Source organism: Lepisma saccharinum, chromosome 13, assembly GCF_977018435.1.
Source record: "Lepisma saccharinum chromosome 13, izLepSacc3.1, whole genome shotgun sequence".
Lineage (NCBI taxonomy): Eukaryota > Metazoa > Arthropoda > Insecta > Zygentoma > Lepismatidae > Lepisma > Lepisma saccharinum.
The window spans coordinates 10,473,515-10,498,579 of record NC_139241.1 but is presented as its reverse complement, the minus strand read 5'-3'; the positions used below and the strand labels follow the sequence as shown (position 1 = coordinate 10,498,579).

At 37.1% G+C, this 25,065-nt stretch overlaps 1 protein-coding gene across 4 annotated transcripts in view; it reads right to left on the bottom strand.

Moving 5' to 3' along the window:
- LOC145997166 (uncharacterized) overlaps positions 1–20,939 on the bottom strand; it is a 177,374-nt gene extending 156,435 nt beyond the window's left edge. For all 4 annotated transcript variants that reach the window (XM_083133846.1, XM_083133848.1, XM_083133849.1 and 1 more), the window contains exon 1: positions 20,796–20,939. Coding sequence is in view for 1 of the 4 variants with exons in the window: in XM_083133847.1 (XP_082989973.1) it covers positions 20,796–20,848 (53 nt within the window). In the remaining 3 variants the exon portion in view is untranslated. The remainder of the gene's footprint in view (positions 1–20,795) is intronic.
- Positions 20,940–25,065: the final 4,126 nt, after the last annotated feature.

The window sequence follows — 25,065 nt, the reverse complement described above, 5'->3', positions numbered from 1 at the left end:
TTGACGAGTAAAGATTATCGTCTCCAATCCGTTCGTTGCGCGTCGCATACTCTTCATTTAGTCGTAAATGATGCTCTCAATTCCATTCCTGAAGTTAAGGATATTATTGTGACATGTCAAGCAGCATGCCGTGTCTTACGATCGCCTACAGCACGGCGTCAATTGAATGCAGAATCACTGCCGGTACCATCCCTTGATGTCCCGACAAGATGGAACAGCACAAATGATATGCTCCAGTCACTTTTTACACTTAAAAAGTTCATAGGGGATTACTATCAAGAGCAAGTTAAAATAAAGCAAGAAGACTGGATATACATTGAGGCTATTTTGACGTCACTGGAACCAGCCAAAGTAGCCACAAAGAGGCTGCAAGAAGAACAGATTCTACTTGGCGACTTCTACGGGATATGGCTGGAGTGTCGCCTTAAAACATCAACAATCAACACAGACCTTGCACGCCACATAGTAGAGGGCATGGACAAACGAGAAAAACAAGCATTATATGTCAATAACGAAGAGAGACTTCCATCATTATTTGAGTATCCAGGATTTCTTGCTTCTATTTACATGGATCCCAGGTACTTTTCTGTTTTAAGTGAAGAAAACATCCATGTGGCGAAGGTGTATCTCCAGAAGTTGTGGTTAAGACTTGAACACATGAAATCCTTATCAGTGTGTGGAGAGGTAAAGAAACAAGAAGATTCCAGCACTGAAGATGATGACAGTGACCATGTCACAAACTACTTAAAGAAACAAGATTTATTGCGGCGGAATACCATATCTGCACCAAAGTTTAATATTGCGTCATTATTGGACACTTACTTTGTTTCAACTCGAAGACTGAAAAGGACTGAAAATGTTCTAAATTTCTGGGAAATTAGAAAATCAAGTTGTCCCGAATTGTACATTTTGGCTTGTATTGTTCTCTCTACTCCTGCAACACAAGTTAGTGTCGAGAGACTCTTTTCATCTCTGAAATTCATACTAAACCCACTCAGGTGTAATATGGCAACCGAAATTATTGATGACATACTTGTTATTAGAAATAATTATATTTTCATGAAAAAAAATCTAACTAAATCTTCATTAAAAAGCAATCTCAGAAATAGCAGCACAGAATTGACTACAAACATTGTAGCAAACTTTGTGGAATCCAATGATACACCACAGAAAGATCTTGTACAACATGTTGAAAATGTGGGGAATATTACTGTCTAGATTAATAATGTATATAATTACTTGATTTTTTTTGTGATCTTATAGTTCATTATACATAAGTAGCTGTAACCAAAGAAAATCTTTTCAGAGGTTCCATAAGAAGTAATTTAATTAAAAGAACAATTTTGCTCGTACTTGTTTAATGTTTCCTAGTAATTAATAAATTTAGTTTTGAGTAGCTGTCTTACCTGTTCACAAAATTGCACAGATATACTGATGTTATACAAGAGTATGAAATATATTTTTATTCATGTCAAATTTGTGGAATTCTGTTTAGTTTTAAATTGACACCTGAAGGAAATGACAGTGTATTTGCTTTGTTTTGAAAGATACAAAATTTCTCTAGTTTTTTAAGTAATAAGGTCTTTTTTTTCCTTGTTTTAGAATTTACCTTGGAATGATTAAGAGAATAATAAAGATATTCAACAAAATTTTAAAAACTGTTTCAATATATACTTTTCAGAACCTCCGTTCTATTCTTATGCTTATACAGTACGAATGCATACTTTAAATATATGTATATTTACATTTTTTTAAAAAAAATTGAGCTTCGATGTTGTAGGGAGTTGAATATATGGCAAATATTGTTATTCCTTGGTTGGTGAACAAATCCTAATTTTTTTTTATTGTATTAATTCCCATGATATCTGTTTCTTTGTGAGAGATTAGTGTAAATTTTTAGATTTTTTATGATAAATTTGACAGCCATTTTAGAATGTACCTCAAAATGTAACATTTAGAGCACATTACTCAGGAACACCACTCAATAACAGACGTTACTGTTAGCCTCCTAATATGTAACCTAAAATCAATTCTTGTTTTTCAAACACGCTACTTCCTAAGGTTAAGTTTAGTTCTCTTGTTATAAAATTCTCTTAATAAAATATCAAAAAATGGCAACATCATTGTCATTATCTTGTCTAAGTAATTATTGCATGGCATCTGATAAATTATCAAAAGACGCACGCAAATGCAAATTAATGTACATTAATTACCTTGATGGACGCACGTGTCTGCCTGTGTGTGTATCCAAATCAGCATGTTACTTTCTAATGTTCTGGACAATGAGTTTTTGAAGAATGGAAACCGAATAGTCAATCACTCTACTACCAAATCATCCCGTGTAACAGCATGGAATGTAAATGGAGATGACAAATAGCATCCACATATCTTTTGAACTTGACTCATTTTGTTAGAATCAGTCGTTCCACATGTCTTATCGATACCTCAAAAATACTGAACCCACAATTGTAATATTAAAATGGGCTCCAATAACTATCAAAGTTTAATTTTTGCATGGTTGAGTTGGGGTCATGTAAATTCTTGTCCTCGCTAAAGTACAGTATGCGTACGTTGCACAAGACTATATAAAAACAAAGTAAATTTGTTACACACACATAAGTGCGCGCCCGCAATTGCATAGCTGAAAGTCTACTGAACACACACACACATCAACTTTCGAGCACTAACGATGACCATTGCCATAAGCACAATCTCTGGCGTGTGTCCAAACATGCACTTCTATGTTCACTATCTAGTAGTAGCAATTTATGGTAGAAATCAATGGTCACTAAAAGTGCATGTTACAACGTCTGCCCACACCTGGGAGTTAGGAATGGAAGACATCGCCATTATGTTATTAAGTGTCCTGTTCAAAATGTCCTTACTTTTATTTTTAAGAAATTTGCCAGAGAACGAAGCGCGATAGTTTTCAATTACATAGAAAATGATGCACCCCCTCAGAGGAGTAACCACAAATTCTTGTCTGCGGGGGGAGTACTTGGATAAACTATTAATAATAGTAGTAATAATGGCACTATTATTATACGTACACAATTTATATAGCCTATATTAATACATTACATAATGAATTCATTCGCCCCACAACAAACAACAAAAAATATGCCTCTGAAATGTGTGCGCTTCTTCTCCCCCAAACAATTGTTCATACATTTAAGACTCAACTGTTTGTAATAGTCTGACGTACTTACTTCTTGTTACTTCTCCCTCTGGTAATTTACAATGCATTACAGAAAATAAATTGCTAGCGAAGCGATCAAGAAAACTTTTAGATCCAAATTTTTGCAAACTGAAAACAATATTGATTTAATATGGCGCAAAAAAATCATGGAGGCCCATGACATTCTCTTTTACATTTTTTTTTTCTATTTACATCGTTCGGCGTCCAGGGCTGACTGCCGCCGTCCCCTATACATCGACCACAAGGAAAAAAACCTTGGGACGAAAAGTCCCCGCGCAGCTTTCCCTTCTTCCCTCCACCTCGGGCCATAAGGAAGCATGGTCCACTCTCCCCCTCCCCTACAAGCGGGAGTATGGTGTACAGGAGTCGTGGGTCTGCGCAGGTTGTTTTGCTCATGGTTCCACTATAGCTAAGGGTTTGAAATTGACAAGACTGTAAGAAAAGCAGATATTGCGAGCGAAACGAGCTAGACAATTTTATATAACTTTATTTACATTTGTATAAAGATATAAATCGAAAGGGGGCAATTGCCCTTCTGTGCCTCCTTGCAGATGCTCTTGACCGTCTGGAAGAAATAATGCACGAAAGACGTGAAAACTAAATCCGTCTTTAGTATCGTTTTGTCCTGCAACTCTTAGATTCTGCAACCTTTCTTTCCATAGTTCAATGTTTGCAACCTTACCCCTTAGAATTGATTTCCGTCCAAGGTTGAGGCCCAATCTCCCCCCCCCCCTGTGGTTGCGCCACTGCACCTTCTTTAGCCGTAGTTGTTTTGTGAACTTTCATTGGCTTAAAAATACTTCATTTTCTTCAAGAGCATAATATAGTTTAATAACCGGCGATAAAATTCCTCTCCCCTAACTTTCTGGATTAAAGTATAATAATATAGGGGCATGGAAATCTGAAAGGGGGGTGCGGATGGCCACCTCTCTCCTTTAGAAAACGAATGTCAGCTAAAAGTATATATTTCACACGTATAATTTGATTCCAGTCATAGTAATTTACATTAATTATTATAATGGGTATGCAGGAATGCGATAATTTCGAATTCAAGTGGTGTTTCTTGAGGGGGCAACACTATTATCGGGGTAATATGCCCCATGGAAAAATACCTCGCTTCTCCCTCCGTCGAAAATATCTGCAGACGTCCATGATTAGGGCGGGGCATTAACCCCCCCTTTGGACTTCGTGCGCACGCCTATGGCTACTCATTTCTACACTACATGGAAGGTTTATTCAATTTCGAGCCAAAAGTGTAATTTTCAAATCAGGGTTTTTAAACGTCCACGAACCCATCAACTAATGGGTTCTATTGGGTTCCGCAACAATACCGGAACCTGTTCTATCACAGTGTAAATTCGGTCCAAGTTGCGTATTGTTTCATTTCAAATATGGAACTTAGACCGTCTTTAAATTGATCCGGAACGAAGGACCCTGTGCCGTATTTCAATTGATCCAGAAAAAAGGTTCCTGGAACTTATTTAAATACCTTAAACATAAAAAGGCTCTTTACGGTCCAGATCCATTTATGCTTGCTAATATTCCCTGCTGAACCTGAATTGAATTGATTTAAAATTCCTGATCCTTTAACAACCCTGGTGGAAATTCATTAATTTACAAACAACCATATTTTTAACGAAACATTAATCCCACACAATATACTGAGTTATTTTTCGCAATGTTCCAATGAATGGCAAGAGATTTGGGCTATTCCTTTTTCTTCCTTGATGTTTAATAGATTATATTTGTCACGCACCTATAACGTTACTAGCAAACATTTGTGAATTGTTCTTTCCTTGTAACGTTAACATCTACCATACTGAATTTATTTACGTTCCTTATGCAGATGGTATGTACCCAACTGCATTTTGTTCCGTTCCGCTACAGTGGTTTACATTTTGTTACATTCCTATGTAACGTTAATTAACCATATTGCCTTTCACTTCGTTCCGTTACGGAGGATTGCATTCATTACGTTCCTATGTACCGTTATTTACTACCATGTTGCATTTCGTTACGTTTTTTTGTAACGCTAGTATATACCACAATGCATTTCGTTACTACGTTCCTTGTATCCTTGTAACGGTAGTATATACCATATTGCATATTACGTTATGTTCCAATGTGCTCATTTCGTTCCGTTCCTTTATAACGTTAATATCTACCATAATACATTTTGTTACGTTCTCTGTAACGTCAGTCTGTAACATATTGCATTTCGTTACGTTACATGGGTACCAGCAGCTGAACCATACTCTTCCTCCTACAAAATGGAACGTAACGTGTAACGCAAATTGGGTACGTTACGACTCCCTGGTCAAAACCCAGGTATAGCTCGACCACAAGGAAAAAACCTTCCGTCCAAAGCGTTCGCGCAACTTCCCTGCCGTTATCGGTGTTCGGGGCAGGGTTGCCAGGTCAGATTTGAAAAATTCGGGAGATTGTTCCTTGGAAACCAGAAGTTCTGCTACAAAATCAGATGATCTAATAGTAGCGGATGAACTATGTTCTTGGGGAGGAGGGGCGGCATCGTTGTGCGCACTGGTGGGGGGGGGGGCAAGGGGCATTGTTTACGGTGTAAACGTCACAGATACTTTTGTAACAATGGTGCTAAACTCAGCACCCTGTGTTTGGCAAAAATATACCGAAGATCTCCATTTCAGGAGTGGACATGTTTCAAACAAAAGAAAGTAAACCGCCCGAAGGAACCGACCAACATCTTTCATCTCTTCCGCATTTTCCGGTTAGAGGGTGCGTGGAAAACACCCTCAAATTTGCCCTTTTTCAGCATCGACACAAGGGGTTGGGATGCCTCTATTATCGCGAGGAATTTTTATGACAGGAAATGGTAGAAAGTTGTGTTCACAGGTGAAGCTAACGTGCCGCCTTTCGTTGTCAGCGATTTTCCACAATCTTTCAAGTCGAATGCTAACAATAACAAATCAATTTGCCTTCTGCTGGTGTTCGGTGTACAGCTATCGATAGGGGTAGGCACGCGTCCTGCACCATAATGAAAAATGCATTACGTATGTGAAATATATTTGGTGAATTAGACAGCATGTCTTCCTCAATAATTCAAGATAGCAACGCTTATGCTAGGGTGCCACCCATCCTCCCCATCTGGTAGAAATACACACACACACACACACAAACACATACATGTATAACATAATTTGCCCACGCTACGAAGTCAGTGTTTCTACCTAGTAAGGCAAGGACGTTTTTCACTGTGTCTGTGTCATTTTATCCATTTCATCAGTTTTTCATTCATCCATATTGTCGTACTTTCCGGTAGAGGCACAAAAGCGACGTAAAATAACTAAAATAGAAATAGAGTTTAGGGTGGGATAAAATACAGCCATCTAAAATAGTAATGTAGTAAAAGCAATAAAATTATTTCCTAGCTCAATTTAGTAGCGTTTGACATAATTTCACAGTTCAAACAGCACTTTTCACGGCTGAGTGGAGTTCCATTCCACATCACCCCTCTATGTTCAAGTAAAGATGAGCAGGAAACGTGTTTTTGAGCTGGCCGTTGGAGGTTCCATAGCAATAGTTTATTAAGGAATTCACCCGAGAAATCAATAGGCCTGGCAACGCTGACGTGAGCCGGCTGAATGTTCCTTCCCCCCTGCCCTTTCGCGCACCCGCCGGCGCGATGTGCTTCTGCGCAGGTTTTTTTGCTTGTGGTTCCACTATATATAGTTTTACTCGCCCGCCCGACCAGCCAGGCGGGCCTAGTAAGCGATTCTGGCCGTTGTGCAGCCCTCTGAGCCAGATGGATCCATAGAGATACGCAGAGTGAGCGCCGTATGTATAGTGACCTCTGCGTACCACATTAATTACTTTGAGCATTATAAGCTTGGCTAAGCCTTTATATTACAAGTTTCCTCATAAAATGTGGCTAGAAGTCAACAAGCGAACTTCCCAAAGAAAAGGCAGTCAAGCTGATGAAATTCTGTTTCCCGCAGGCTTCGTACCATACTGTATAGTGTATTTAGGCCTATTCCCTTTAAACACACAATAATAAATTTGTTTTGTTGCTATAAACGGAGTTTTAATGCACTTTCTACTGGTCTTTTAGGTTATTTCAGTTAATCTGGTCAACTTATCTCCCCATTAGTCCGGATTAACGAAGTTTTACTGTAATTGAAAGTTGTTCAAAATATTGGTTAATATTTGTGTGTACGTATTTCCCTCTAATTATATGAATCAATTACCAACCCTTTTGCTTTAAAATGTTCAATTACATAAAATTATTAGATTGCATGTTATGTTATTACAGTAACAATAAAAATAAACTTTAAATTTTGCATAATTTCCAGGATAATTAGACCCTGCGAAAGACAAAAAATGCAGGAGTAACGATAAATAAATTCCAACCGACACTTTGCGTTACAGATACCACTGGTATCGGCTCAGCCATAGAAAATTCATGTGAAATGTATAATTTTTGGTTGACTTACATTTCCCAGAGGGGGGCATGATCCACCCCTGTTCCGAAGGTCCATATATACCGGTATGGTAATCGAAAATGGCATGTTCGCACATGCTTTGTCTGGAGCGAGCGAACGAAAACAAATCTCTTCGCAAGTAGTCACAGGAGGAGCGAGGGAGAAACGCGGCTGCAGCTAGCAGTCGCTTGCAGCAAAACTCACGGCAATGCTCCGCCCACTCGCTTTCTCCCCTTGTCTTCCGTTACGCGCGGCCTTGCTCCACATATTCCCTAGACAGTGTAAGTAAATGTAAGCATTGGAAAACACACAATTCAAATTGCAGAAAATCGTAACTATCAGCTGCTGTTATCTTTCTTTTTCTTGTCAGATGCATGAAGATAAGGATAAAAGGTGTGGTCATGCTCACGTGACTGATCTTAATCGTCTGACCCACTTACTACATCATTCACAACCCTCACAGACAGCTGATATATACATTTTTAGTTGTAATAGTTAAGGCAGGCTATTCCTCTTTCAAAAACAATAAAAGGTAAAGGGCAGAGGTGTCGTCAGACTCATGGGAGTCGAGAGCAGGGCCGGCGCTAGCCATTTCGCCGCCCTGGCCAACCGCGGCATCTGCTGCTCCCCCCCCCCCCCCCGTCATTACACAGCAACGGGAAATTGAAAATCAAAATCAATATATTCCTAAGTAAAACATCAAACTATAAAATAAGAAATAAAATAATGTTACACTATTGAACATTGATAAGCCGCGGTAGCTCAGTCGTTAGGGGTCGTCTGACTACCATGCGAGAGACCCGGGCTCGCCCACCCAGCGTCGTATAAAGTGGGTACCTGAAGGTGGGTAAAGGCGGTCAGGGGCGTGGTGCTGATAACATCACCCCCAGCTCGGCTGAGATCGAGAAAGTGTGGGGCCCTAACCCTACACCCCCTATATGCCTTCATGACGTGGTGTAAAGCACAGGGGAGCACTTTACTTTTATCTTACACTATTGAACAAACGGATGTGTCTACCACAGCAAAACTTTAAAAAATGAGACACTAAATTACAATTTCATTATACGTATCTTAAATGTAACAAGTACACGGAGGTTATTTCAGTCGTTTACCGCGAGACCGTCGGCCGCCCAGCGGCGCCTTCATGCAACAGGTCCCGGCAAATTGCGTTACAGGAAGTCCGTAACAGAAACGGCTTGTTTTGTAATGTTTTCCACTTTTCACAATTACAGTTACAATTACAATTGAAATAAGCACGTACCTTGTCGCAAGGATGCTGGAAAAGGTGTCCTCCCAAATACAAATATTTCTGGCACCTTATTTCTGACATCTAATCTTAGATTCGACATCGCTACTTTATCCTCAGTTGACAGAAAGGGAAGACAGCATCCCGGCGCATAAAGCAAACCGAAAGCGTAAAATGATATTTAAAAGTAATAATAATGATGATCACTAACCTCCTGTGTTATAAGAGATATTGAAAATGACCTCCTTCAACAGCAATACGACACGTTTCTTAGGTTCAAGAGATCCTGTCTCTCGTAATTGCCTGACCACTTTTCTGCAAGAGTTCGTTTTCACGTAATTATCGTACATAAAAACTCTTTTGTTCAAGACTATATTTGTTTAGCGGAATAACTAATGAATGAATAACAATTAACACACAATAAAGCACTTGCACTGGATAGAACACAAGCTCAATAACAGTATAAACAACACGCGTACTCATAGCGCGTGCTGATAAACGTAAACATAAGTGAACATGATCGTAGACTCACTACGTCTGGTAGCCGACAGTGTTGCTAACCATTTTCCGGCAATGTCCCTACAGACGTAGTCAAAATCTCCCTACGCGAAGTAAAGCGACTAAAAAAAACAACACCTCATGAGCATGCAAAACAGAAGATAATATATACACATTTACTTACCAAATCTTTCTGCTCGGTGCTACCACAATTAATGAAGGAGCGAATTTACAATACTGGACTCCTCCCCGATTTTTGTAATATTTCGCATACTCACTAATTGAGACCTCCTAACCACACGAATTTTACTTTCTGTTTCACTGGTGCATATTTTTATCATACTAACAAGATTCTTAGGTATTCCAAACTCTACTAGTATATTATATAATTTATCTCTTTTGACCGAATCATATGCTTTTTTGAAATCAATGAATAGCTGATGGACATTTTGATTATATTCCCACTTTTTTTCAAGTGTCTGTCTGATGTGAAAAATTTGATCTGTAGTTGATCTGTTGCGTTTAAATCCACATTGATAATCACCTATAATTTCATTAGCATATGGGGTTAGTCTTGTTAAAAGAATATTAGATAATATTTTATATGTTGTTGAGAGTAGAGAAATTCCACGGTAATTATTGCAGTTCATTTTATCACCTTTTTTAAACACAGGAACAATTATGGATTCTTTCCACTGTTGAGGGATTTCTTCTTTATTCCATATTAAACAAATTAATTTATGAATTTGACATATTAATGAATTTCCACCATATTTAATTAACTCAGCTGGTATTAAATCAATGCCAGGTGCTTTGTTATTCTTTGTTAGCCTTTTAATAGCATCTTTAACTTCAGTCAAGTTAGGTTCTGAAACTAAAGGTTCTGCTGTGTGTACTTCATTTACTTCTGATTTATCTCCTACATGGACATTTAAAAGGTCATTAAAGTAGTTCTTCCATCTATTTAGAATATCGCTTGGGTCAGCTAGAAAATCACCGTCTTTATCTTTTATCAAGTTTACTTTAGGTTGCCACCCCTTTCTAAACTCATTTACACCTTTATATAAATCTCTGATATTTTTATTTTTGCTGTTTGTTTCAATTTCGTTAATTTTGCTTTTCAAGTAATATCTTTTTTTACTTCTAAACGTGCGGTTAACTTCTCACTTTATTCTATTATAATTGTTTAGATTTGTATCATCAGAGTTATTTAACCACCTAAGTCTAGCCTGATTTCTTATTTCTATTAGATTATGACATTCATAATCAAACCATGCCTTACTTTTTCTCGGTTTATGGTATCCTATACTTTCTTTAGCTGCTGATTCTATTGCATTACGTATGTGCTCCCAATTCTTATTTACGTCTGTTTTATTTATATTTTCATCATCATTTAAATCCTGCAAAACATCAAATCTATTTGACAGTTTAATTTGGTAATCTTTCTTAATTCTTTCATCAGTAAACTTTCCTGTATCAAATTTTATAACTTTTAGATTTTGTTGCTTATGATTTATCACTGCGAGTTTTTCTCTTAATTTAGCAATTACTAAATAATGGTCACTGGCACAATCAGCACCTCTATGTGTACGAACGTCAATTATACTAGTATGCCTTCTCTTATCAATGAGAAGAGGATATTACAAATCTTAAGACCAGATGAAGAAGAGAAAAATGCAAGTTTATGACTAGTGGGAATGAATGTACAGGTAATTTAGAACTTTTATTTTTCTTCTAGAAATCATTTAGCGATATTATTTTAATGCTAACATAACCTGACCTAACTATGAGAACATTTAGGTTTATTATTAGAAGTATGTTAAGGGACCTAATCTTGAAACATGTTGTGTAAGTAATCGCTAAAAATTCACAAGTGTGAGTTACAGACTAATTGTATATATAGCATGATGAAATCACGATAAAACGAAGACCGGATCTGTTGCCACGCGCATGTCTCTTTTGAGGTTACAGCAGAAAATTAAAGTGGCAGCAGACACTACCAAGAATAAATGGTTCCAGTTACAAAAATTATACTTCACGTGAGAGGTCAAACAACATAGATTTTATGAAAAAAGTTACCCCTAACTTTTGAAGCCTTTTCTTGAACGAGGTGTGTAAAAAGGCAATACAATAACTATAAATTTCAGTACACTAACTTTATTAAAATATATATTTTAAAAAAAAAGACCTTTATGCAGGATATTCACTCATCTGGTGCATCGCCTAGCAAAGTCTCCCCATTCATATAATAATAAAAAATTGGATTATAATTGGTTTTATTTTTAATAATTATTATTGAATAATAACAATTATAACCGTGAAAGTTATTATTGTTATTACTTCTACTACTCAAGCTTCATCAATGGCTTGACCCCCCCACCCTAGAAAAATTTCAGGGTTACTAAGATTTTTTGATTATGAAATTCCCTGATATTTCCACGTTTTCCAGTCCAAAAATGAAATTTTTCCAGACGTGTTAATCATTATGATTTTTCCTTTTGAACCTTGTTTTTCAACTAAATATTTAATCTGTTAATTATTATGAATATTCACTTTCACAAGTTTTTTTTTTGCAAATTTCATTCTACACAAACAAGAACACATGAAAATTCGAAGAGTAAAATGTAAAATAACAATCGGCATCAAATGTTTTGGATGCTACAATCATGTGCATCTAGCCTTCAGGCTAAGGTAACAGAGGTACATTATTTCACCATAACAGATCTCCACAATATAAAAACAACAGAAAAAGTTCATAAATAACATAATCTTCATTAAACCATACACAATTTTACATTTTCTAGAGGATTTATAGTGTCGTAGAAAATGTTGCAGTTTTGCATTTATTAGTAGGTACATATTTAGTGAAGTTTTTGTTGCATATAGGAATTCTATAGGAAATGCCAACAAGACTAAGATCTATAAAATAATAGACGATAACCTCATCTTCACCAACCTTTCAGATAATTATGGTCATATTGTGAATGTACTTTAGTTATCAATCAGATATTTGGACTGCAAGTTTTACTTTGATATTCTTTCTAATATCTAGTATTATATAAGTGAAAATTTATTACAGAAATTTGAAGGAACCATAATTTTGCACAAGACTGAGAATCATAAGAATGAAAGAAACAAGTTTCTAAACTGAATATCTTTTGGGAGTGGAATCATTTAATCCAGAAGTGGAAGTGAACTGCTTGTTCGTTTTGCAACTTTTTCTCCTGCAGACTCCAAAACGCACAGAAATTCCAGACGATCTGAAAAATTTCCTCACATTTTCCTGCTTTCCAGAGGCATAGCAACCCTGAATTTCTAGCGATGGCCATGCTCAGACTTGATTTAATATTTATACTATCGACAAGGAGGGGTAAAACCTTATCCACATAAGGAATTTCCGTGACTACTATTAAAAGATTCCTCATGTAATATAAAGCGTTTTTACATTTTTTGCACCTTAACACACAATGGTCTATCAAGAAGTTTGAGACACAAGGTATAAGGAATCAATTTGGGAAAGTAAAGTCATTTTCCCCCAATTCTTTTTCTTTTAAATTGATTAATTTACTTCATGTTACTTCGCTTTCCTGCCACTAGGTTTGCCAACCCTCCCAGAATGGAAAGGAGTCTCCCGAAATCGATCTCGGTCTCCCGGACAAACTTTGTTACCTTCGAAGAAGTTTGATATTGCAAACCAGTAGCATCACAATTTTGATTTGACTTTTGTTACTTAGCATAAATTTTCTGCCAGTTTTGGCTAATCTCAATGATGGAGATGAGTGATCGGATCATATGATGAAACTGATGGAAGGGACATTCACAAACACCACCCATGCTGAGCTTCACACCTTGGACCAGGGTTGTCCTGGGTGGGCCTAGCCCATTTTTCCCCACGCGGATTTTTTCAGGAAACCCCCACTCAAAATGTGGGGTTTTCAGATAATGTAAATTATTCCTTTAAATAATTGTAAGGTTCCAGAATTATCAACATTTTGAGAAAACTTGTAAAATAAAAGCTTAGCCAACCTTATAATACTCAAAATAATTAATGTGGTACAAGTTACAGTAGGTTTTTTCATGATATTTTTCTCAAATCATGCTAGAAATAGACTTTTAACAGAAATAATATGAACATTTATCCAAGAAACAAAAAATTAAAAGGGTCTGAAATATTTAGATAAAACAATGAATGAACAAAGCTTATAATTTTGAAATGTGGGAGCACTTTAGATATCAGTCACTTCCGTATGTGGGCAAGCCACTGTGACGATCAACTGTTACAATAAATTTTTCCATGTATAAAGCATTACAAAGGAGAATTGAGTACATTTTATTGAAATGTCATGAAAGTATAAAAGGTTAACTGTGGTATAATTAAACCAAACACTTTTCAAATGATCCATTTCATTTCTCAAAATTTAGTATGTGTGCAAATGTTCTGTTATCTTTCCAAGGCCTTCCACTGAGACAGTGACCCCTCCCTCCCTCCAGTTCAGTGCATTGATTGAACGTAATGGGTTGCTTGCCCATGTAGGATAAATGTTATTTGTGGTTAGGAGCTCTATGCCCAAGAAGTCTAGTACTCTCATAATATACCACGATTTCTTTTTATCTTAAATATAGGGGGTGTGGGGTACTCAAGTAAATATAATGCATACGTATACTTTCATATTTTGACCATTTTTGACATTTTCAAACCTTTTTAGAGACTACAATTTCGAGCTTTTTGCATAAAACTTTCAGGAGCATTGTGACATTACTTGCACTGTAAATTCACAATAAAATTATCGAAACATAATGCAAGATTTAGAAAGACGTCATCTATTTAGTGACCATGATAACATGTTTCTGCAGCTAGAAAACTTGCCAGACTGCAATGATATTACATGTGAGTGAAATTGAACAATGTGTTTCAAGATGGTGAATGAAAAACTGATTTTCCTCATGTTGCACGCATACTCTATACCATGCTGTTGGCAATGCATTCTCGGAGTATAGGGAATTAAATTCAGTCATTGTAGATAATTCATCGGTCAGCAATTTTGCAGTAAAACTTTTAAAAATTATATTTCTTAGTTTAGGAGAGGAGTGGTGGTAAAATCGCAAACATACATCTTGCCATAAATGTAAAGCTTTCGAGTTGCAATTTTTAGAGTTACAACATAACTGAAAGGGTTGGTGTCACATTGTATTTGAGAAAAAAATGTCACCAGGTTTAAAGATGGTGGACGGCAGACTGATTTAACATGCCTTGCGAGAGCTTTAAGTTATGCAAATATTTGAGGTTAGATTTTCGTAGATTAAGAAAACCAAGTCTCAGCTACGTTAGGACATTACTTGAGCTTGAAGTTTTTAATAAAAAAAATGTAATATAGTCTGTGGTCGGAAGGGTCACCAATTTTGAGACAACGATATCTGTAGCAATTTTAGAGTTTTTAAACTGAAATTCATGTTGCCAATAGATACACCAATGGAATGATTTTATTTTGCATTTGCATTGTTGAAAAATTGATTTTTCATATTCTGAGGTAGCTCCAAATTCTGATGCCACTTTCAAATATCACCCTTAACTACATTTTTCGACATTAAGAAAATACATTTATTTTAGGGCATTTCTTAAGCTATGGCTTGACAAATATTTTTTTTTAACAATATACAGTAGTGCATATGTATGTTGGGATCCAAATGCGAGCCACTAATGTCTTGTCCATGGAAACTGTTAGTTTCATAGCAACCAGATATTTTGGAGGATGGATACGGTGTTCCATTTGGATGAAATCAGTCGAGACAATTAAATATGCCAGCCTTATAATTTTGGCATGGTTAAGACATGTAGGAAATATTTAAACTTGAAACATCCACAAAAATAATGGGAGAACAACTCTGAACAAACTGTTTTGTAGCAGATTTAAAAGTGTGTATGTGTGCAGCTACCGTATGTTGTATAGTAGGTAAAGGTAAAGTTCCCCGTGCATATCTAGGGTGGCCACTCACCGGGAATTCCTTGAATTCTGCGTGAATTTTTCTCTGTAGATTTGAAAAATTGCAGCATTTATTAAACCATATCCCATTGAGGGCATCCCCATGGCGCATTGGTAGCGTCGTTGTCTTGCAATCAAGGGGTTTGGGGTTTGATACCCGGTGGAGGCACATAGTAGTTCAGATCCCACTTTAAACTTTAGGTAAAGTCCCAATTAGCCTTTCTGTGTATAAAGTGGACTTAAAACATCAACTCAATCAATCAAACCATATCCCATTGAATTTATAAATGCTCTGAGGCAAGTTTTTAACCGATTAACTTTATTTTTATCGAGGAAGGAAAAGAAAGCTACGTGAAAAATAAAATTGAATTCTCTTGATCCGTTTACTTTCTTAGTGTCCTTTGTAGAACAATCTAAATGATAGACACAAGATTATGCAAGATAATATATCCTGAAGTTGAATAGGTAAATTTCAGCTTAAAATTCTTATACAATTAACAATTTTTCGTACATACTAATGTCCCGTAACATAAGTAACTTGTGTTTGTAAATGTATTTTGAGTCTGAATATGTGCAGTTTATTTGAATTGATCTAGAATTTTTGGATACATTGGAATCACACAGACCCTATATATTGTTAATATATTTGTGTGTGTATGTGTGTGGGTGGTGAGAAGCGGTAATACGTAAGGTTGAAATAGAGAAAACATCTTTTGGTGACCTTGAATTTTTGGAAAGTTCACCTTGAAAACTGGGAATTATACTTGAATTTTATTATGGTGATAGCAAAATCGGAAAAAATCCGACCTTCGATCACACCAAGATTTGAACCCGGGTCTTCTGCATGGCAGTCAATTTTTTTTTTAATAAAAGTAATACCCCCAAGCAGTAGCATCTTTCTATTTTCTCAGTATTATCATTGGAACAAACATCCAAGTCGAAACCAGGATTCGAACCCGGGATTCCTGGCATTGAAGAGTGCTGTGCTAACCACTCAGTCGCGGAGGTTGACTAAACCACCACAGCTATCAAGTATTAGTATAGTATTGCAATGTGCAACCCTGGGAACTGATCATAGATATATTAACTGTTACACCATTCCGCAAGAGTAGAATCAAACTGTTGGTCAAATTTTTCAGAACATGAAAACTTACGAGGACGACTGGGGATTCGTAGTGTAATTGGGTGTATGATCTCCCACCTCGGAGTAGGATCAGGTGGAATTGCGGCCGGCAGTCGGTAGGTAGGCCTGGGCCCTCAATGGTCTATTGCAGCATGGGTTATGTATGTCTTTAGTTTAATCATTTCAAGGTGTGAGACCTTGATTGACAATTTTTAACCACGAAACTATTTTTAACAGAAAATATGAAATAGTTTTTGATTCAGTGAACTAAAACAATACAAATTGAATCAGGGAATAATGTATTTAATTTTTAAAATACTCCCTCTGTCCCATAATTATTGTCCGGTACATTTTTGTTTGTTGTCATAATAATTGTCCGATATTCAAACTGTGACATTGGTGTATACAGAAGAAGAACATGAACCACGGGAATGAGTCATACAACTTTATTACTCAAGGATCAGTACAAATTGTGCTTTCCATCTGGCTCTTCGTCCGTCATTACTGTACTACCACTTTGGCATACCGGACTATAATTATGGGACAGAGGGAGTATATATATTTATAAACATAACATGAAAAACCAAATAAAACTCAGTTTTGCTCAGGTTTCATCTAAAAAAAAACTGGGTTGGGTTTATTGAAAAAAAAAAAACATGCAAAATGCCAACCCTGCCTTGGACACCTGGCATCGTACACATTGTGCTAACCACTTTGACATAGAGGTCAGTCCTATAATCAGGGATTTAGTTGATTGATTGATTTAGTGTTTTAAGTCTACTTTATGCACAGTAAGGCCAAACCTACAATTTAAAGTTGGATTCGAAGCACTAAGTGCCTCAAACGGGTATTGAACCCGGGACCCCTTTATTACAAGGCAACGATGCTACCACTGTGCCATCGAAAAGGCCCTGTCAGGGATTTAGTATGGTTTGGCAATGATTCTGACCAATTCACTAACCAGTTTGTTATTTGCAGACACCAAAATACCGCCATCAGCATCTTTGGCAAAAAATCAACATACTCATTCACAGGGGTAGAAAACAATAAAACTACTTCAGATGCCAGCTCTCTTTCCTCGGGGGGCTTTTCTTTTCTTTAAATGAAGGGCTTGGGTGTAAAACTGGTGACACAAAAGCTACACATTTTGAAATATGATCTTAAAACATTAAATTTATTAATTAATATAAAATTGGATTAAAATTATTTAATTCTTGCAGCGGAGTGGCCTTCCAAAAGAAGGCTTAACTGTAACAGAATGAATAACTTTGCAATACAAAAAACAGTGATAGCGAAAAATCAGGTGAGGGCAGGCCGACTCGTTAGCTCAGTGGTAGAGCAATGGCACGTATGCCAGAAACCCAGGTTCGAGTCCTGCATGTTTCGCTGAAAATTTCTACATAGTACATCTCCTGAGTGTGTTCTTAGTTTAATCGGTAACACTTTACTATAGCAGAGACGGATTTCTTCAAATTTACAGGGGAAAGTACTTACGCAAATCATTTTCTGTAGCGTTGTTGATCTTCGGTAATGTAGTTTTGATTCATTTTAATGCGAATGCATGTGGTTTTCTACGAAAATCTCTTTCCGACGCGCTATTGCTACTGCTGCCATTTGCTTTCTGCATGAGAGCACAATGTTCCATGTGTTTGATGACATAAACACCGTAGTCAGTGTTTCAACTCACGCCATCTTTTTGCTATAAGATGACATGTCGTCCGTATATGCTAAATTGAACGAAAGGAGTGCTAATGGAACCTAACCTAACCTAGTAGGCATACCTCGTTCCTGTGATGGTTCATGGGGCTATCGTGAATTTTTGGGGCTAACGTCAATGTTTTTTTGGGCTAACGACAGTGGTTTAATAATTACTCTTTATGTCAAAAATTGAACTTTTTTTCGTGAAAAAATTTCGTATAGAGTTTTTAATTTTTTTTAAATTTAGGTATTTTTCGGTGAACAATGTTGCAACACTGCATGCACACTCGAAATCGACAAAACACTGGCACAACGGGCGATGAACGGGTAAGCTATCGCCATATTGTGTGGAAATAAGGAAGAACAGTAAGTACTCGTTAATGTAAGAAATATACATTATTTTCGTTAGAAATTCATTATTTCACCTAAATAAATGTTCCGCAATGCAGAATAGTACGTTAGCAATGTAAAAAAGTGCGAAATAAATCATTGACAGGTGTCTCTGGTATACTAAAGTAGTACCGTTTAATCTACTGATCGTATTTGGCACTGCAGTCGAAGTGCAAATTCGAAACATTTTCGCTTCCAGTCCAAGACTAAACTGCGAGACTGTTCTTGAAGGGTGGTCGCTTCAATTACGGTCATGCATCTTTCTCACATGGCCTGTACTTCTTATTTAAAGAAAGGGGAATGGAAATCTCCATAAGTGAACTCGAAATATATGTGTGTGTGTGTTTATATATAAAAAAATTGACCTAGAGAAATACAACATCAATGGAAAGCAACAAAAAGTGTTTAAATTTTTACTTGTATGTATGTATTGCTTGCATTGTAGAATTATTTCTAATTTAGTTTACAGTTCTTACAAGCAGATAAACACCATATTTAATATAACATTTTGGGAGAACATGCACTCCCTTCATCAGACATTTATTATTGTGTTTATGTGCTTGTAAGAACAATAAACTTTTCAAGATAAATAACCGAGGTCAATCTGAATTCATGCATAAAATTTAATTGAAACCACCCTAGAGCGAACCAAGTGACACATGTGTGATGGTTTTAAACATGTTGTGGTTGGAAAAATAGAAATGACAGAAATATAAAGAATTCACCATATGTATCACTGGTAGAAGAAAGTTGAAAAGTTTTTGCATGGTTCATGAACATTATAATGATTATGAACATTTTTTGTTCTTTTCAGCTGACAGAGATGTCTTATTAAAAGTTTTTTAAAAAAATGAATTTCAGCTCTAACAATTAGCAGGTTTGGTTATGTGAACATTTAAGAAATTAATTGGGATCTGTTATCTCGGTTATTTGGCTAGATATAAAACTGGAATCTATAAATTTAAAAAATCACGTGCATTTTTCTGCCCTTTGAATGTGTGTACAACTGGTACTTACAAATAAAAAACCCTGCAAAAGCAGTATAACATTCATGTGCCTCTTGATGTATTTCACCCTGCAAAGTCAGCTATGACCGGTTTTATTTCATTATGAGTGTTGGATTTAATGGTGTTTATTAATTGCGTTGTAAGATTAGGAATGTTACTTTTCGTGCATCAGCATTTGCACATTTTGCATTTAAGTATACAATATGAGATTCAGATAATTGGGATTCAAATATCCTTCCCTACTTCTAATGCTAGTGTATTGTTAGTAAAATACTCAAATTGAAACACACAACCATTAAACACTGGAAATAGGGTGTGGTGGATAAGGTGGTATGCAAGGAGAATTTTTATTAATGTTTTCCTTTTAGGAATGGTTTGTTTTGGTCACGTTAGGTATGATGTTGTTAATAATTTTACATCTTTGTTGCAGTTATTCTTTCATTTGGTTAACCTAGCTTTTTACTGTTTTCATGTTGGCAGCAATTTCGCGTGTTTTCCACCGCTTTGTGCGTGCATAGAGAGCATTGCACGAAAAGAACTACTGGGACATGAGAGAATTCAATTACACTGGTCATTGTTTTGGACGAAATATGTTATTTCTCGTTTCCGCAGGTATAAATAACCTTTTTTTCGAAAAAGGATCAATAAATTTTCATTATAAAACGAAAAAAACATAATTTTCGAGGGTGTACCCTCCACCACCGGAACCCACATCTGTTTTTTTTTTAAATTACAATTTCGCATACACCGAACTTGGATTGGCAACCGAAAGAAACAGATACGTGTTGCTTTCAATTTTTACAAAACATTGTGTGGCAACACAATACAAGGTAAGTTAATTATATTTTTGAGAGCTGGATATATTGGGACATTCTCCTTTGGCAAAGTTTGCAAATAAGGTTCGCAAATTACTAATGGACCATCCATTAGATTGGGTGGAGAAGGAAATCATTAATGCTAACGGTATACTGGATTATCATTGCTTAATTTGTAGTACACATTTTTTAGGTAAATAGTTGGAAAATAAATAAATCATATTTGCACAAAACTAGTATCGCAGACGAAATAGTACGAATGATTACAAGAACACACATATTCCGGCACTGTTTACCTCACACGCCCTCACCCACCTATCATCATATGGTGTATCGTTTGACATGTATTTATTACTTGTTGAAATATAAAACACAAGTACTTACCTTTCAGATTTCATCGTTCCGAATTCTATCACTTCTTTGTCACTTAAAATCATATTACAAATTACGCGTTTCCATGCACGGCAGGTATCCGTTCACTAACCTAACAACTAACACCTCACTTCGAGAGCCATCTTCAATGACGGAAATTTGCTGCTCTCTCGTGGGAACTATTCGAATTAAAGCTAAGGCAAAAGCTTGGCAAAAGCGCCGCCTGGTTGTTGGCGCAAGAAGCAGTATTGTCAAAAGGCGCAAATAATGCCAAAGTTTTTGAGTCCGCTCAGTGGCGTAGCGGCCGCCCCCGCAACCTCCGCAATGTAGGAGGGCCCTGAGGTGTAGGGGGCTATTATTTGGAAAGTAAATAAGTCCAGTAAAGTTTGAGTTTATAACTTTGGTAGCTTCGTCGTATTAGGTCACTTTTAGACTGGGTAGTGTCATAAAACCGAAACTTTACAACTTTAAAAAATATACTTTGTACGGAGCTATTGGATTGCAGAATGGAAAGGGAACGATTATCTACGCAGTAGATTCAAAACTCACCTCGAGAGATGGATAAGTGCATGGTATACTTTTTCCATATATATCCATCCATACTTACATAGTATACAGAGGCGAAGAAATAATACAAGCAATGCAAGCACTGCTTGCATTATTCGAATATCATTTAATGTACTTAATGTTTTAGCCTTATTTCGTTTCCATCGCACTCGATTTCGCGAAAAATTACGGCCGCAAACTCCCTCAGCAGCTCTGTAGCAAGCACCAGCCTCATTGCTTGTGGCTGCTCTGTGGGAAAATAACGCACCCGAAGGAGTCACATGGCGAAGGGTGAAATTCGAGTGGAACCCGTCCACAACGCTTCTGCCAAAAGCTCTGCTTGCTGAGCTTGCGTTATTCCCGAAAATAGCCGAGCTCAACCGAAAGCAGAAGGATATATTGCCACCAAAAACTACGAGTAAAGAATATTTGTCTTCATGAACACGTAAACAAGATCGCGAATATAAAAATAATTCTTAGTCATAAAATAACTAAAATAAGTTATTATCATTGTTCTAAATTCCATATATATCATTTTATATTACAATTTATTTTAGATTTCGCGAATTGTAAAACGCGTAAAAAAAATGGATATTGGGAGTTCGGGCGAGATGGTAAAGGGCGGGGGTTTGTGTTTCCAGGAAGTGAAATGTCTGCACCCCCGTGAAGAGTTAACCCAGGGAGGGAGGGAAGATTCGACGGACCTTGGTCTGCACCCTGTGTCCAGCTCGGTGCAGCTCAAATTACGTCAAAAGTGTTGACCGCACCAGTGTTTGCAACTGCCAAATTATTTACACAGTAATTCAAGTGAGCTGTTTCACAAATTTTACAACCACATTCAATAAATTGACTGCTTTTGAATAAAACTTGGGGTGAAAATAAAGCTATCTAAAAAGAACTCTCTACTGATATTTACACAGCACAATTAAATCGTATACATTGTACACATTATGAACACAAGAACATGTTTTAAGTTTTATTATTATGACACAAGTGGTGCTCCCAGGATTTTTTTTAGTAGTCTCCTCATTTTGTCATATTTTCCTGCCTTTGACTTTCCTTTTCTTAGGAATACTGGGCCAAAGGGGGGGGGCAACCCTCCCCCGGCCCCGGCCCCGCCTCTGTATGACACTTTATTACTTAAATATTATGTATATACTCTTTCTGCTATAATGATTCTGATTCCACCGCTTAATTTCTATCTCCATACTGATATATCTTTCCTTCCCATGAGGGATAAAATTAAGGAAATAGGTTGGTATCACTTCCGGTCGTTTCAGAGATTTCCAAAGTGATCTTGCGTGGATGCTTTCCAATTGTGGAAAGAGCATGCGAGTGTCTTCACGTTTTGAGAACCTTGAGGCCCTAAGATTTGTTGAATTGTTCGATAGCGGGAAATTTCCTATATATGCAAAGGAGTTTGGAATTTATTGTGGTGAGTACATCGTCTATGCATGTGTTTCTTTGGTTTGAAATGAAATTTTTAAAGTTTGTGTTTAACTTTTTATTTTAATGTTTGACTCCGAATGCGATTTTTAGGGTGCCCACAAATCCTAAATTACAATCACGCAGTGTAAATTAAATAAATGAGTTATTTTACCTAAATCCGTTTGGTCACCGTTTGCCCACATTAAAAAATAATGAACAAATAAAAGTACTAATAAATAAATAAGAAATTACGTACCCCTTTAGTCGTATGCGGAAAGTTCGCATATGTAAGACGTTTACTACCATACGAATAACGTTATCTGGAATTTCGAAAGTAAATGTGACGTTTGAGGATCATATGGTTTATTTTTAGAACCGTCACTTTATTATGATATTTTGACAAATCCAGCGACCGGGCCAATGAGGCTATAAACCTTTAATCCCCCTCTTGGCGTGCCATTGTACTACATGTTTTGTTGTACTGAAACATTGCTTGCCTCCTTCGTAAGACTACGCTTCGCTACTGATAGTATATCCTCACATACATACATAATGTTGGTTGTTGTTAATTTTCTTAATGATTTGATCGAGAAATTTCTGACATTTGGGCCCCTCCAAACTTATCAACCTAGCTACGTCCCCGTGTGTCAAAAACAGTTCTTACTTTATGAACAGAGAACTCTGGACTCAGGGCCGGATTTACCTCCTTACCGCCCATAGGCCGCGGTGGCTCAGTCGGTAACGCGTCTGACTACCATGCTCAAGGTCCCGGGTTCGATCCCCGGCCGGTTCAAATCCGGGAACTTTTCTAACGTTGGAAGTGGCCCCGGCACCCACCCAGCGTCGAATAACATGGGTACCTGGGGGGTAAAGGCGGTCAGGGGCGTGATGCTGATCACATCACCTCCACTCACGACCGGATCAAGAAAGTGTGGGGCGTTACCCCCATACCCCCTATACGCCTTCATGGCGTGGTGCTAAGCACAGGGGAACACTTTTACTTTTTACCGCCCATAGGCCAAGCAAGCTCTGCCGCTCCCCCAAACCGTTTATCAAGAATTAAAAAAAAAAAACCTTATTTTCTGTATTACTATTCTCACTATTAACGGCATGCAGTATTAATTAAATGATAGTATGCAAAAAATGTAATAAAGCGATATGTACATACCATCATACAAAAAATGTAACAAAGCGATATGGCATGAATTATATAAATTACATTTTCAACTTTTACCTTGTTTTTTCCTTATTTTTACTTTATTTAAATGATTTTCGGGGCCTTCTAAAGAAATGCTTCCTGCTTTTCATCTTTCTTCGCTTTTCTCTTCTTGTATTGTGACCCACTGAGTCTTACTCTTTGATCACTCATAATGAGCGTAATGACGTTTTAAACTTACACCAACATAACGCACGTCGGACACTGACACACGCGAGACCCGACCCACCACCTACTTCTTGAACAGTGACGTGCGGTGACGTCGAAACTTGGGGTAGCAATCAGTGGCGTGCTCAAGGGGGCATTGGTGTGGCTCATACCCCTCCCCCCTTTAGGGCTCATTATTTCTAAAAATAGAACGTCAATAACAGGAAAAGATTGCAAAATGATGAATGAGTACTAAAAAAAAGTACACGTAACCCCCACCACATTCGAAAATAGAAAACCATTTGATTTGACTACTAAGCGAGAGATTCTGGGTTCGAATTTCGGCTTGGCCATGGGTATTCTTTGAGTGTGTCCCTTCATCAATTATATTGTATCATCTTCGCGATTAGACAAAAGTGGCGGAAAAGCGAAGTAAAATAAACCAAATCAAGCAATCAATCAATGATTTGACTTGATTTTTGTTACTTAGCGTGCATTTTTCTCACATTTGATTAATTGCGAAGATGATACGATAAATTAATGAAGGGACAAACACAAGGAACACCCATGCCCAGGTCGGGGTTCGAACCCGGAACTCCCGGTGCCGTAGCGCGCTGTGATAACAACTCCCCCAAGGTTGGTTAATTTGGTGTTTTAAGTCCACTTTATTCACAGAAACAAAACAGGTAACAAAACACACTTTTTTGTAGTTTCATCAATAATATTAATTTTGCTTCTTGAGTTCTGAGATACATTTTTCATTTCAAATTATTTCATTATTCACTGCAGAGTACAACACAGGAACAAGAATGCACGCTCATCACGGGTTCGAATCCCGGCCTGGATTGTTAGAGGTCCCTTCCTTAATTTCATCACATCATCCTCATTTTCGCTATAACCAAATGTGGCAGAAAAGCGAAGTAAAATAAACCAAACCAACAACAA